The sequence below is a fragment of the Lithobates pipiens genome, unplaced genomic scaffold, assembly GCF_037356315.1.
Source record: "Lithobates pipiens isolate NorthernLeopardFrog02 unplaced genomic scaffold, aLitPip1_a1.2 Scaffold_22, whole genome shotgun sequence".
NCBI lineage: Eukaryota > Metazoa > Chordata > Amphibia > Anura > Ranidae > Lithobates > Lithobates pipiens.
Window position 1 is genome coordinate 104,573,834 of NW_027507784.1, and position 14,858 is coordinate 104,588,691.

A 14,858-nucleotide genomic window follows, 5' to 3' on the forward strand; every position below is an offset into this window, starting at 1 on the left:
AGGAGGAGGGCCTGGGCCACTTTGTGCAAAACCATCTGTACAGAGGAGGCAAGAATAACAGGTTTGTTTTTTTTTGTCTTTTAAAAACTGAACCTTTAGTTACCCTTTAACGTTAATAACTTATTAGAAGAAGCAGTACTCTCTCTATTAAAACTTACAAAATGAGAAATACATTTAAAATACATGGCAACAATCATTAGAGAACAAAGTGATATATTTAACTAGTTCAGCTCTGGACATACAGAGCCATTAAATCACAGTAGTAGAGTAGCAGCAGCCATCAACTTGTGATGGTTTTGTTCAGCTGGCTACCGGCTTCAAAGTGAAAGTGATGCGATGGCTGTAATAGCTGACAATCACTTTACCAGAGCAGGCAGTGCTGTGCCCCCCCCCCCCCTCCACGTCTCCAAAGAGAGTACCTGTCCTCAACTCAGTGCTATCACATGGGGATTTATTAAGGTTAAAATAAAGTAAAAAATAAAATTACCACGGTGCTCAGGCATATGTACTCTGCAGTCGCACCATATGCATGACGTAACGCTGCAATTGTCAAAACCAGAGCAATAAATCTCATACAAGAGCTCGTGGTTAACTCTAAACTGAGCTGCTCTAAAGGCTTTTAAAAGCAGCACCTATGGAGGTTTTTGGGTACCGTCGTTTTTTGCAATATCAGAGGCACATGCAATTTTAAGGCTTGGCATGTTTGGTATCTAGTTACGCGACACAACCTCGTAATCTTTTATATTTTATCAAATATGGGTATTATATTGTTTGTGTATTATATTTTTTCCTGAAAATTGGCATTTAATAAACAGCTGCACAAATATCATGTGACATAAAAATGTGCAACTATCTTTATTTTATTATACAGGGCTGCTGCTTTCAAAAAATATATAATGTTCTGGAGAATTTAGATAATATTTTTTATTGCCAAAAACGAAGAGTTTTACATGTGTGCAAAAATGAAAATTGCTCTAGAGCTGAACTGGTTAATAAAAGACAGAATATTTAATTTAGCAGATAAATACTAAACATTACTTGTAAACTTACCAAGGCAAACAAACTGACAATGCTGATATCAAAGCTGACATTTTGCAAAGACGACATTAAACGTTTCGGGTCCATTGAAGGAATAGTCAGTAGCCAGGCGGAAACATACATAATTGGAGCAGATACAAAGGTACTGATCACCATACCTGACGTGACCTGGAAAAGAAACAACAAAAAAGTAGGGATCAGACACCCCCACGGCACCTAGTGTTCTTTTCTCTAACACACCATCCTTACCGCCTCCCCAGCTTGGCCCAAACTACTATTAAGAGTGAAAGTAAACCTGAAGTTCAGCTTTAACAGTCAGAAAGAAAGGCACATAAAAAAAAAAAAAAATTATATAATATATATATATATATATATATATATATATATATATATATATATATATATATATATATATATATATATATATATATATATATATATATATATATATATATATACACATACACACACTGTATTGCCATTCATATAACAGATGGAAGTTAAGCTCCCTGGGGGCATTATTAAAATGTAATGTAAAATGTTTACAAAGCACTGTATTACAAATATATATAATTATATCTTTACTCATACGTACAATCTCTACTTCCATGTTGAACTGGTTGGCAAATATAGCGACACCGGGTGCCACGGGGAAGATTCCATACAGAAATGCATAGTTAGATAAACTGGTGTGGTTGACGTCTGAGTCACTCTGGTCCAACACTTCCACCATTTCCCTGCAGATAAGAGGCAGAACCAGCCTAAAAGAAACAAAAACACCAAAAACTGAATGCATCTACAGTGCCTTCAAAAAGTATTCATACCCCTTAAAATTATCCACATTTTGTCATGTTACAACCAAAAACGTAAATGTATTTTCTTGGGATTTTATGCGATAGACCAAACACAATTTGTGAAGTTGAAGGAAAATGATAAATGGTTTTCAAATTTTTTTACAAATAAATATCTGAAAAGCATGGTGTGCATTTGTATTCAGCCCCCTTTACTGCGATACCCCTAACTAAACTCTAGTAGAACCAATTGCCTCCCACCCCCCCCCCCCCCCACGTTGTGTTCTGGGAAACACACAGTTCCCAGGACACAGCGGGGGACCAGAAGAGACGCGCAGTGCGACTCGCGCATGCGCAGTAGGGAGCCGCGATGCTTAACTTTCCGATTCCCTGTCAGAGGATGGTGGTGGGGGCAGCAGCGAGACGAGCGATCGCTTGCCATCTGCCGCCGACATCGCTGGACCCTGGGACAGGTAAGTGTGATTTTATTAAAAGTCAGCAGCTGCAATATTAGTAGCTGCTGGCTTTTAATATTTTTTTTTTTAGGTGCAGAACCACTTTAATCTTAGTATAAATACAGCTGTTCTGTGAAGCCCTGAGGTTTGTTAGAAATGTCTTTCACAGATGCTCTCCATCCAATCTGACAGAGCTTGAATACAAATGCATGCCACACTTTTCATATATTTATTCATAAAAAATTTGGAAAACCATTATTTTCCTTCCACTTCACAATTATTGTCACTTTTGTTGGTCTATCACATAAAATACATTTACAATTTTGGTTGTAACATGAAAAATTTAAATTGGTATAAATACTTTTTCAAGACACTGTAAGCAGATTAGTAGGTAGGGATGTTTGCACATCATAGCACGGAAGGTTTATGTTATTGGATTCACTGTAAGCAGATTCCTTAAGGCTTCATGTACACGGGACGTTTCTCAACCTCTCCCGAGCGCTCATCACAGCTAGTAATCCATGTTTAAAAAATGTGTTTAGCGCCGTTTACAAACCGCTTTGTAATGATGATTAGAAATGATTAGAAAGCACAAGTATTTATTAACTATTTCAGCCATTCTGTGAGAGAACAGTGCGAGGAGCAGCTGAGAAAAAGCAGCGGGCTTGTAGCTAGCGGTTATTTTTTGGTTGGTTTGTTAATATGGATCCCATGATGAGCATTTGTGAGGAAATGCTCCTGATGTTGCCTTTGCTGAGGCTCCAAAGATGTAGAAAATTGCATGAAAGGACCAGAGTTTGTCGCTACTGGACACATCCATTGATGGCTCAACGCATTTCCACAGGATACTTTTCTTATATGTATGTTTAGCTGTGTAATTACCCAAAGAAATCTTTTAATTTTACACGCAGGTCAATTGCCACCTTTGACGTTCTCTTGGAAAAGGTTAGACCCCATTTAGTTCGCATCGACACCAACATGAGGAAAGTGTGCCACCAGAGTAACATCTGTTGGTGACTCTCAGGTCCGTGCTTATCTTTATCAATCTCTCTCCATATATTTCTCTCCTCTCTCAACAAATCCTGTTGCGACTAGAAATTGTGCCCTGGCCCTGGGCTTTTGTCAGTGACAGGTGCCTCTGCTAGAGGGCGGGCTGTGGGGTCTTGGCCAGGAAAGTGGGCCTCGTAGGCCCTCCCGACAGTGCACTGTCTGGTAACGTGATTAGCGGCGGTAGTGGGGATGGAGCAGAAAGAGAGTGGCGCAGCAGTCGCTGACATGGCGAGAGGTTCCTCCTCCCTTCTCCACATTCTGTTGGCAGAGCAGCGCCACAGTGTGTGAAACTGTATGAAGAGAGAGAGGAGCTGTCAAACTTGAGGTTGGATGTCGGGGGTGGGAAGGACCCAGCTATCCAACACCAGCCAATGGGATGGGATTTGGGCAGGCCACTACGCGTATGTGGCCCGCCCCTTTCTTAAACAGCCCAATAATTGGCTGGATAGCTGCTGGGTCCCGCACACCTCCGACATCACGCTGAATTTGTCAGCTCCTCTCTATCTCTCTCTCTCTCTCTCTCTCTCTCTCCATACAGTTTCACACACCACGGCGCTGCAGAGACCATTCAGTTTCACACAGTTACACTATTGGCCGTGAAACCTGCCACTGTCATCCAGGTGGCTAGTGCCAATTGGTGCCATCTGCCAGTGCCAACCAATGCCACCTCCCTGTTCCACCTTCCAGTGCCATCTGCCAAGTGCCACCTGTCAGTGCCACCTCAGTGCTGCCCGTCAGTGCCACCTGTCAGTGCCACCTCAGTGTTGCCCATCAGTACCACCTGTCAGTTCCCATCAGTAGAACCTCAGTGCTGCCTATTGGTGCCCATCAGTTCCTACCTCAATGCTGCTTCATCAGTGCAGCCCATCAGTGCCACCTCACCATTGCCCATTAGTGCACATCAGTGAAGGAGAAAAAAAAACTTATTATTTGCAAAATCTTATAACAAAAAAACAAAAAGTTGATTTTTTTTAAAATAGTGGTTTTTTTTTTGCTTGGCATAAGGCATGAGCAATTCTTATTGCCGATGCCCCAGACATGCAGTAGTGGGCACTGGGCACAGGATTTAAAGTGGAAGTAAACCCATGGATTTAAAAAAAAAAAGGCATGCTGGGAATGCTAACTGCACATTGGCTGTGCTCTAAACCAAACTATCAAACCATCCAATGGCTGGTGTCATAACGAATCACATGTGCAGCACCATAGCAGTTGAAGATTAAACAGAGGCAAAGATGGCAGCTTCCTTGGCTGAAAACGATAGTGGAGTTTACTTCCACTTTAAAAAACTGGCTCCTAACTTTTTCAGCTGGCTCCTAGATTCTAAGCAAACTTGTCAAGCTCTGGTGTATTGTGCAGCATAATTGTCTGATGAGGGGAATATCACATGGTATATCAAGCTTGCATATAGTGATAATTGAGTTTTTGGTGTGTTTTTAGCATTTTCCGGGCTCAAAAGTAATAAATAAAATGTTTCCCTTTAAAAACGCTACTAGATAAAAAGGCGCCTAAACGCGGGTATTTGAAATGCCTCTAAACACAGCTTCTGAACGCATTTTTTTGGGGTTTCAAAAAAACCTCTAAATCGCAACTGCCTGGAAACGACTATGGGGTTTATTTGCTAATGGCAAATCCACTTTGCACTACAAGCGCACAGCAAGTGCACTTGTAAGTGCAGTCGCTGTAGATCTGAGGGGAAGATCTGAAATGAGGGGAGGCTCTGCTGATTTTATAATCCAATCATGTGCAAGCAAAAATGCTGTTTTTTAGTTTCCTTGCATGTCCCCCTCAGATCTACAGCGACTGCACTTCCAAGTGCACTTGTAGTGTACATGTATTGATAAGATAACAGAGGAGAGTTCAGGATCCGTTGAAAAAAAAAAAAAATGCCAAACTGCTCCCAAACGTCCGTTTACCAGCAGCAGTGTACATGAGGCCTTAAAGTGCATTTATCTATGCCTGACAAAGCAAGTAACAACTCCAGAAACTTACCAAAAAACTGTTTAGGATAAGACATAAGGGTAGTAGTGTGTTAACTCACTTGGTGTGACCCAGCCCTTAAAAAGAAAATAATGTTCAACCCCCAAAATGCAAAATGAGAAATAAAATCCATGAAAATACCCTAGTGATTTCTGTACAGGAAGGGAACTTTCCCTATCAAGAGATACACAAAGTTTTGAAGTGTTTTTAGTTGTCACACAGGCTTTGGACAATAAAATGTATAAAAAAAAAAAAAAACTGCTTAAAATACACATAAGAGGAAAGTGCTGAGTCTAACCTCTTGGCAGCGCATGTAAAAAGGCAAATAAGACTTTTGATTGCTTTGCAAATTGCCTAGTCAAACAGATGAGAAATTTTACAATCTAATGAAAGAAAAAAACTGGCAAGCTGAAACTCAAGGACCATAAATCATACTCACAGCTTTGCAGTGATAAGTAGAAGCAATGCAACGAAAGAAGATTTCTTAAGCTTGCTAGTCTGTCCGACCATTGTAAGACCTAGGTAAAATAAAGCTGATCCCGAAAAAGAGCTAGCCAGGCCATCCAAAAAATTCTCCAAGTAAACAGGAATCTTCTGTCCAAGTGCAAAGTTGAAGGCAATGCCTATAAATACCATAAATACAATGGGGTTCTGGAAGACACGAAGAAACGCAAGTCCTACGATCTTCACTTTGCCTTGTGTGGTGACAGGATTTTCTCTCCATTTTTGGATCTCACAGAGAACAAAGCCCAATGGGTTCAGCATCATGAGGGACACAGGGGCCACCAAGTATATATATTGGAGGTATTTAGGATATGTCGTTTGGTACAAGGCCTCAACTAGAAAAAAGTTAGACAAGTAGATTACTTACTGATTAGCAAAAATCTGGGATAAAGAAGGTCTTGTTAGTCATTAGTGATCACAGGCAGGACAGGAAATATCAGTATTGGTCTGAACAGTGAGTGATGGTAAATCTACTTCAATCATGAACAAGGAAAAGCAACCAATGCCAGAAAATAATGGCAACATACAGACTGGCAATTTAGGTACCTTATCATCCTGCCTAGAACTAAACCATATAGATGCATAGATGTCCAGATCAAATTTAGCATCATCTAAAGTTGGTATGTTGTTAAACTGACAAATACTCTAGGACAGTGATGGCGAACCTTGGCACTTCAGATGCTTTGGAACTACATTTCCCATGATGCTAATGAACTCTGCAGTATAGTTGAGCATCATGGGAAATGAAGTTCAAAAACATCTGGGGTGCCAAGGTTCGCCATCACTGCTCTAGGACTAATTTGCATGGCTAATTTTTACCTTCTTTTAACAAATACCTTGCTCAGCTTTTTCCTTAGAGGCTTACAAATAGACAAAACATGTGTTTTTGACCTTATTTTCATGGCAGCTCTGTATGGTCTTCACTGAAGTGAACAGGTGTCATTGTTCACCTCTGTATGTACAAGCTTTGGGGAGAAATTTATTTTCAATGCTTTCATAACAGGGCACTATGTTTATCTATCAGAGCAGACACTTGGAATCCTGGCAGCTCTCTAAACAAGATCCACATGTCTTTGCTCAGGGGTGTCAAACTCAATCTCATAACAAGTGCAGCAACATTATGGTGTGTTATGTGCATAGTTAAGGGATGCGCTATGTACAGAGTGCAGTTTCATGGCTGCCCCATTCACAGAATTCAGAGTTCAGGGGTGTGCTACATACCAAGTGCTGGGTTCAGGGTTGTCCTGTCTACAGAGTTAGGGTTGAGGAGTGTACTACATAGAGTGTGCAGGGTTTAGGGGTGTGCTACATGCACAGTGTGTAGGGTTAAGCTCTCTTTCACAGGCTGTCCACATCTCACTTCCACCCCTCCTCGGTTCTGACCTCTGCAGCCCTCATCCCTCCAAGGCTTCCTTGCATCTCACCTACCCAGACCAGCTCTAGTACCTCCCAGCAGTGTTGGCAGCTCAGTCCCTCATTTGCATTGCGATCATTGGTTAGCACCTGTGCACCCAGATTTTATGATCAAAAAAAGTCCTGTGTGCAAGGGCCACATGAAACGTCTGGATTCGGCCCATGGGCCTTGTGTTTGACGTGTGTCTTAGCTGTTAGGAATCAACAGAGGTCAGACATATCCCTTAGAATTCTCATATCACTCTTTAGGAATATGTAATGGCACAGGTGCACTTCTACAATTAATTTTTTATTTTTATGTAAGCACAGAAAGCGCATACAGAAAAATACTGTCACAACCAGAAGCTGGGGAGGTTTGTTTGCTAATAAACTTCATGGTCATGTCACGGTGATCACATGATAGGGAACCATACTGACTGGTTCTTGTTTGTACAGGAGACTTAATTTTTCTACAAAAATCTCAATAGTGAGAATGCTATTGGAAAGAATCTTGTTGCCAGGTATTTTTCCTGCGCTGGAAAATGCAACATAATGAATGATACTAGGTGAATATTAACTTTTAATGTAAGCCTATGGCCAGGTTATGGACATTTAAGTACTTGCATAATCTTAACAAGCACTAAATTTGCTTGGTCAGCGAAGACCGAAGTCTTCACTGACCTCTAGAGCACTAAATTCCTAAGCTCACAACAGCTCTACTCCTCCCTTCCTGTAGTGGCAGCACCTGAAAGAGCAACTCACCCTGCATCTTGCTTTGTGTTTACAGGCAATTAGAAGGCTAGAAGACTTATGCCCCATACACACAATCGGATTTTCCGACAACAAACGTTGGATGTGAGCTTGTTGGCGGAAAGTCTGACAGTGTGTATGCTCCATCAAACCTTTGTTGGCGGACTTTCTGCCAGCAAATGTTGGCTAGCAGGTTCTCAAATTTTCCGCCAACAAATTTTTGTTGTCGGACTTTCCGATCGCGTGTACACAAGTCTGTCGCACAAAAGTCAACGCATGCTCGGAATCAAGTACGAGCCAGAAGCGCTCGGGCTTGTAAAACTAGCGGTCGTAATGGAGATGATATGCAAGTCTTGTACGTCACTACGTTCGTAATTGTTGGCCAACATTTGTGTGACCGTGTGTATGCAAGACAAATCGGAGACAACAACCTACGAACAAAAATCCACGGTTTTGTTGTCGGAAAGTCCGATCGTGTGTATGGGGCATTAGTCTAACTTGATGTCCATATCATGCTTACAGTTTGAACCCATCAGGGGTGAACATGCCCAGGACACCAGGAACTGAATAATCCTATACCAATCTTTCATTTTTGACTAATGTATATCATAAAGTGTATCATTACCTATTATACACAAAAAAAGATGTATTGTTTAACCACTTCCCACCCGGCATATAGCAAATTGACAGCCTGTGCGGTGGTTGTGTTATCCTGGCTGGGCTCCATATGATGTCCAGCAGGATAATCCCTAGCAAGCCCACAGTGATCGAGGACGGCGTGTCCCCCTCGGACACAGCGCTTCCCTGATCACGGTAAAACAGCCAATGGAGCCAATGAAATTGGCTGTTTACCACGTGATCGGCTGTGTCAAAATCACAGCTGATCATGTCACAGGAGACTCGGTGGCGTGCAGACAGCGTGCCACCTGAGTTGCGTAGAGCGGGGATCAGGGGAAGGCGCGTGTCCCTTGGACACAGTGCTTCCCAGATCAGGGTGTTTAGCATGTGACCAGCTGTGTCCAAACCCCTTATGGTTGCCTGCCAACTCAGGATCCGCTATCATCCCCCCTTTCACCGCACAGTCAGGTGTGCAGCCCAACACTACACATTTTTCCCAATTAGATTATTTTTATTTATTTTTCCCACAAGATTTGCTGCAGAATATGGTGGACCAAACCAACCTGTATGCATCCCAATTTATTGCTGCCCACCCCAGTTCATCCTATGCCCACGTGTTCCAGGGGCGACGGCTAACACTGGACAAATTTAAATTATTTTTGGGCCTTACATTCAATATCGGGCTTACAAAAAAAGAACAACTCCATGCCTATTGGTCCACCAACCCCATCCACCACATGCTGATATATTCTGCTGTCATGTCCAGGACACGATATGACATGATTATGCGTTTTCTACACTTCAATGATAATTCACAGTGCCCTCCCTAAGATCATCCCAACCACAACAAATTGTACAAGATACGCCCCCTAATCAATTCCCTTTCCCAGGTATTTACTGAAGTTTTTATCCCAGACCAAAAAAAAGTGTGTGTGGACGAGTCCCTTATATATTTTACTGGCCGACTGCACTTCAAGCAGTATATCCCAAGTAAGAGAGCCAGGTATGGGTTGAAATGAAATAAAGTATGTGATCGAGCCACTGGATACATCTTCACATTCCGGATTTATGAAAGCAAAGACTCCCAGCTCCAGCCCCATGATTGCCCCACATATATTGGAACCAGTGGGAAAATTGTCTGGGAGCTGGCATACCCCCGTTTGAAAAAGGATACCACTTATATGTCGACATCTATTATACCAGCCTGCCCCTTTTTTGGCACCTTTACAGTAAGCAAACCCTGGCCTGTGGTACCTTTTAAAAAATAAAAATAAAAAAACGGAAGCGCTTCCCACAAAATATGTTAACAGAAAAAATAGAAAAACAGAGAATCGGCATTCATGAGAAATAAGGAGGTGTTGGCCATGAAGTGGTGGGACAAGAAAGATGTCCATATCCTCTCTACCATCCACAACAATGACACCGTGGTGGAGATCCAGAGAAGACGTGGCCCCGTTGTAAAGCCTGAATGTGTCCATGACTACAATATGTACATGTGGGGGGGGGGGGGGGGGTGGATTTAAACGTTCAGATGCTACAACCCTTTTTGTCAACCAGAAAGTCCCATCATTGGTATAAGAAAGTTGCATTTCACCTGTTTCATTTGTTTGTTTGCTACCGAAAATAAAACTAAAAACCAACAAATTACCTACCTCAAGTATAGTGAAGAAATCATCATCACTGCCCTAATTTACCGACAAGGTCCCGCCCCAAGAAGCATTCACTCTGATAGTGTGAGTCGACTTCACGAGCAACAATTTCCCCATAACATTCCCCCCACAGAATCTGTAAGAAGACGCCAAAAGAAATGCCATGTATGCAGCAGAGGAGGAGTAAGATGAGATACAAGCTATTATTGTCCCCAATGTCCCTCCCAACCTGGCCTGTGCATCGGAGATTGCTTCAAAAATGATCACACATCCATCAGATATTAGTTCCCCTTAGTAACAGACTGCCATTTCCCCATTTCAAATTCCTGTGTGGATCATTTGCCTGCTACCATGTTGCTACCTTATATGTTAATTAACTGACCCTGGCCTGTTTACTGACGATGTCTTTGACTGCCGTTTTAAACCACGTTTCTGACTTCCATGTGCACCGACCTCGGCCTGTTAAGTGACCATGTGTTTGCCTGCAACTTGGACTGATCTTTTGCCCTTCTACTTTAGTACACAGGGGTCTCACATATGTGAGGGGCTTCAGAATAGCGTTCTGAGTAGAGAAAAGCGTTTTTTCATTTTGTGTGCTCCCAGAATAGGGTCTTGTTGCCCGGAGGGTTCAAAGAGATTTGGGTGGGAGAAGTCTCTACCCCTGTCCCTAAGCTTGATGGTCCTTCCTGCTGCCTGAACCAATACTTTGGCTGTGCTGACCATATTGCTGCCTGTAATGGTCCATAATGTCCTGGGTCATGTTTCTTCCTGCTGCTTGGACCAATACTTTGGCTGTGTTGACCATATATCTGCCTGCTGCCTCTACCGACTATGGACAGCATTTCTGTCGGGACACATCTGCCTGCTACCTGGACCAATGCTTTGGCTGTGCTGACAGTATTTCAGCCTGTACAAACTATGGACTGTATTCATGCCTGCTGCCTGTATGATTGCTTTTGCTGTCGCTGACCACATCCCTGCCTGCTGCCTGGACTGATGCTCGCCTCTGTAGATCACTGCACTACTAAAAACCACAGGTAATCTTTTGTTATTTGGTATGTACCTGCTATGAAAGGCCTTCAAAAATGTGATTGGTAGTCAGAAAATTATATGTGTAATTTATGCTGCTAGAATGCCTGGAGGTGCTATTTGGATGTTGGGCCTCTGTATGTGGCCAGGCATCAAAATGTGTAAAAGTCTCACACATGTGGTATTGACATACTCAGGATGAGTAGCGGAATGTATTTTGGGGTGTCATTTTTGCTATGTACATGCTATGTCTTAGAAATATCTTATAAATGGACAACTTTGGAAAAAAAATATGAAAATGCATCTTTTTTTTTTTACACACATTTTCCAAAAACTTGAAGAAAAAAAAATTAACTGTTCAAAAGACTTATGTCTCATAGGATTATACGTTGGGGTGTTTGCTTTCCAAAATGGGGTAATTTTGTGGGCAATTCCATTGTCCTGGTGCTCCAGGGCTTTCAAAAGCGTAATAGGTAGTTGAGAAATGAGATGTGCAATTTATGCTTGTAGAACGCCTGAAGGTGCTACTTCAATGTTGGACAACGTAAAGTCTCACACATATGGTATCACCATACTCAGGAGGAGTAGCAGAATGTATTTTGGGATGTAGTTGCAATTATGCATATGCTGTGTGAGAGAAAAAACCTGTTAATATGACCAGTGTGAAAAAAAAGTGTCTTCGTTTTCCCAAGAATTGTGAAAAAAAATTACAACTTCAAAAAAAACTCACCATGCCTCTTAGTAAATACTTTGGACTATCTACTTTCCAAAAAGGGGTCATTTGGGGGGTATTTGTACTTCCCTCATTAGTGTCTCTGGAATGAAATAGGCTTTCAGTACATCAGGTGTGATTAGATGTGATCAATTTTCAGTGATTGGGACCATAGCTTGTAGACTATATAAAACTTTCACACAGACTAAATAATATCCATTTGTTTTGTTTTGACCAAAGATATGTAGCAGTATAAATTTTGCCACAAATTTACGAAGAAAAATGACTTATTTGCAAAATTTTACAATAGAAACTAAAAAGAAAAAAGGTGTTTTTTATTCGAAATTTTCGCCGTTTTTTCACTTGTATCGCAAAAAATAAAAAATCCAGTGGTGATTAAATGCCACCAAAAGAAAGCTCTACTTGTGCAAAAAAAAATGATAAAAATTTTGTTTGGATACAGTGTAGCATGAGTAAATGTCAAAGTGTGAGAGCACAAAAAAAAAAAAAAAGCTGAAAATTGGTCTGGGCGGGAAGGTGCATAAGTGCCTGGTATTAAAGTGGTTAACAAAAAAAAAAAAAAAAAAGAATAAAAAAAAAAAAAGAAGAGGGCTAGAATAGGTAGGCTCGCTGCTGGGAAGGGGAGCTGGGCATAGACAATTATTTCAGTGCTTTTACTGTGAATTTGAAGATTCATTGCTCCACAGTGCCTGCATACCCTAATCACAAGTTAACGTTAAATGCTCGTTCTCACTAGCAGATCTGCATGGATTACATGGCCACTGGTGTGTGCTGGGGGACACTGCGCCAATTTGCTGATATCAGCACGTTGCATTGTTTGCTTTTTTTTTTTTTTTGTTTAGAAAATCTAATTGAATTGTCAAAAGTGACATATCAACGCAGTTCTATTCACCGTAGCAGCATTTTGGTGAGGTGGTTTTTGCTGCAACCCACTGCACTGAAAAAAAGTACTGCAGGAATGACTTTTTTCAGTGCTTACCACAGTAACTCTGATGTGAACGGACGCTACTGGTAACAAGGCATTTTGCCTTGTCCAGGAGTTGGAGCTGCGCAGAAAATAGCTAACAGCATTGCTCTGATGCATCTGGTGTGGACGTGCCCTTTTAAGGTTCATTCAGTGTACTGTCAAACAATTTGTTGTGTTTTTCCATTGCAGACAACCTTTATGGCAACAATAACATACACTGGTTTAAATGGAAGTCATACCAACGTGATACATTGTGGGAAAAGTCTAGCTAGTATTCTGCAGGGGCTTGAAGCTTACCATTTGTGTCACCTGAAAAAGGAGACATTTCACGGTTTTATAGAAAAAAAAATATATATTTTTTAAATTCTTTATTTAAAAGAAGAAAAAAAAAAAGCATCAAAATACACAAAAATGTGCGACATGATGGTGTGACAAAAAGTTACTGAAATCAATTCAAAACAGTAACCAGGTGGTTTCATAAAGCCCATACAACATAAGAAAAAAAAAAAAAAAAAAAAACACAATTCCTCTGGTTCTGGGTGGCTGGAAAAATAAAAAATAAAAAATGGATGAACTGTGTCTGTGGAAAAAAATAAAAAAAATAAAATAAAAAAAAAGGTATTTTTGCCTTGCTTGTAAAATCTTTTTTTTTTTTTGGGAGTACAGTACACAAACTTCCATTAATCAAGACCACGGGTTATATGCTGATAACGCCAGTTATGGACACTGGCAAACAAAGCCCGTTTTATCCCTCTTGCTTCCAGCAATTCTCAACCCTTTGCTAGTTCCCTTAGCCGATATACTCTACTGGGTGCAAGTTTCTAGTCTATGATTTCTAATTCTACCTGAAAGATTAACCACTTAAGGACTGCCGCATGCCAATGTACGTCATCAGAATGGCAAGTACAGGCACAAGCACGTACATGTACGTGCTTGCCTTCCAGCGGGTGGGGGGTCCGATTCGCTTCAGGAGCAATCCGGGATGAGGGGATGGCCGTTGGTTTCTGGCCATCCCCTCTCGATCGCTCCTGGCGAATGAGAAGCTTCTCCCGCTGTGTATAGTAAACACAGGCAGGGAGGAAGTGATGTCATTCTCCTCGGGGCGGTCTTTTTGACAGGACGGCGAGGAGAAGAGAGAGAAAGTAAGTGTGCACCAACACTACACTGACACGTAGGCACACATAGGCACACAACCCCCCCCCCCCCCGATCGCCCCCTCCCAGTCATAGTGTCACTGATTGCAGTGATCATTTATTTGCTGATCACTGCATTTAGTGTCAGTTGTAAAAGTAAAAAACTGTCAGGGCAGTTAGTGTTAGGTCCAGGGTAGCCCCCTATCACCTCCCAATAAAGGTTATTTTTTTTAGGTTCACTGCCAGGTTTTTATAGCGCTAGGTACCCCCATATACTACCCAATAATGGTTTTAACCCCCCGATTGCCCCTAGGTAACCCTTTCACCAGCGATCACAGTATAAGTGTCACTGGTAACGCTGGTTAGCCAGTTAGTTATTTAGGTCCCCCGTCAGGTTTTTTTATAGCGCCAGGGACCCCCATATACTACCTAATAAAAATGTGAACCCCCTGATTGCCCTTAGTTAACCCTTTCACCACTGATCACCGTATAAGTGTTACGGGTGACTCTGGTTAGTTTGCTTTTTATAGCATCAGGGCACCCACCATTTATTACCCAATAAAGGTTTAACCCCCTGATCACCCGGCGGGTGATATCAATTAGGTTTTAGGGTCAGGGTCTGCGTTGCCCCAGGCAGCGCTAGGTTAGTGCCAGTACCGTTAACACCCACGTGCAAAGCATAAACCTCCCGTAGTGGTATAGAATCTGAACAGATCAATATCTGATCTGATCAGATCTATACTAGCAGTTTAGGGTTCCAAAAAAACGCATT

The 14,858-nt window shown here is 41.7% G+C and overlaps 1 protein-coding gene across 2 annotated transcripts in view; it reads right to left on the reverse strand.

Annotated features, from left to right (window-relative positions):
- The window catches only part of GPR155 (G protein-coupled receptor 155), a 96,474-nt gene that overhangs the window by 44,545 nt on the left and 37,071 nt on the right, over nt 1-14,858 (reverse strand). For both annotated transcript variants that reach the window (XM_077448034.1, XM_077448035.1), the window contains exons 3-5: nt 5,751-6,150; nt 1,634-1,799; nt 1,051-1,206 (exon numbers count right to left, since the gene is read on the reverse strand). In XM_077448034.1, coding sequence (XP_077304160.1) covers nt 1,051-1,206; nt 1,634-1,799; nt 5,751-6,150 — 722 coding nt within the window. The remainder of the gene's footprint in view (nt 1-1,050; nt 1,207-1,633; nt 1,800-5,750; nt 6,151-14,858) is intronic.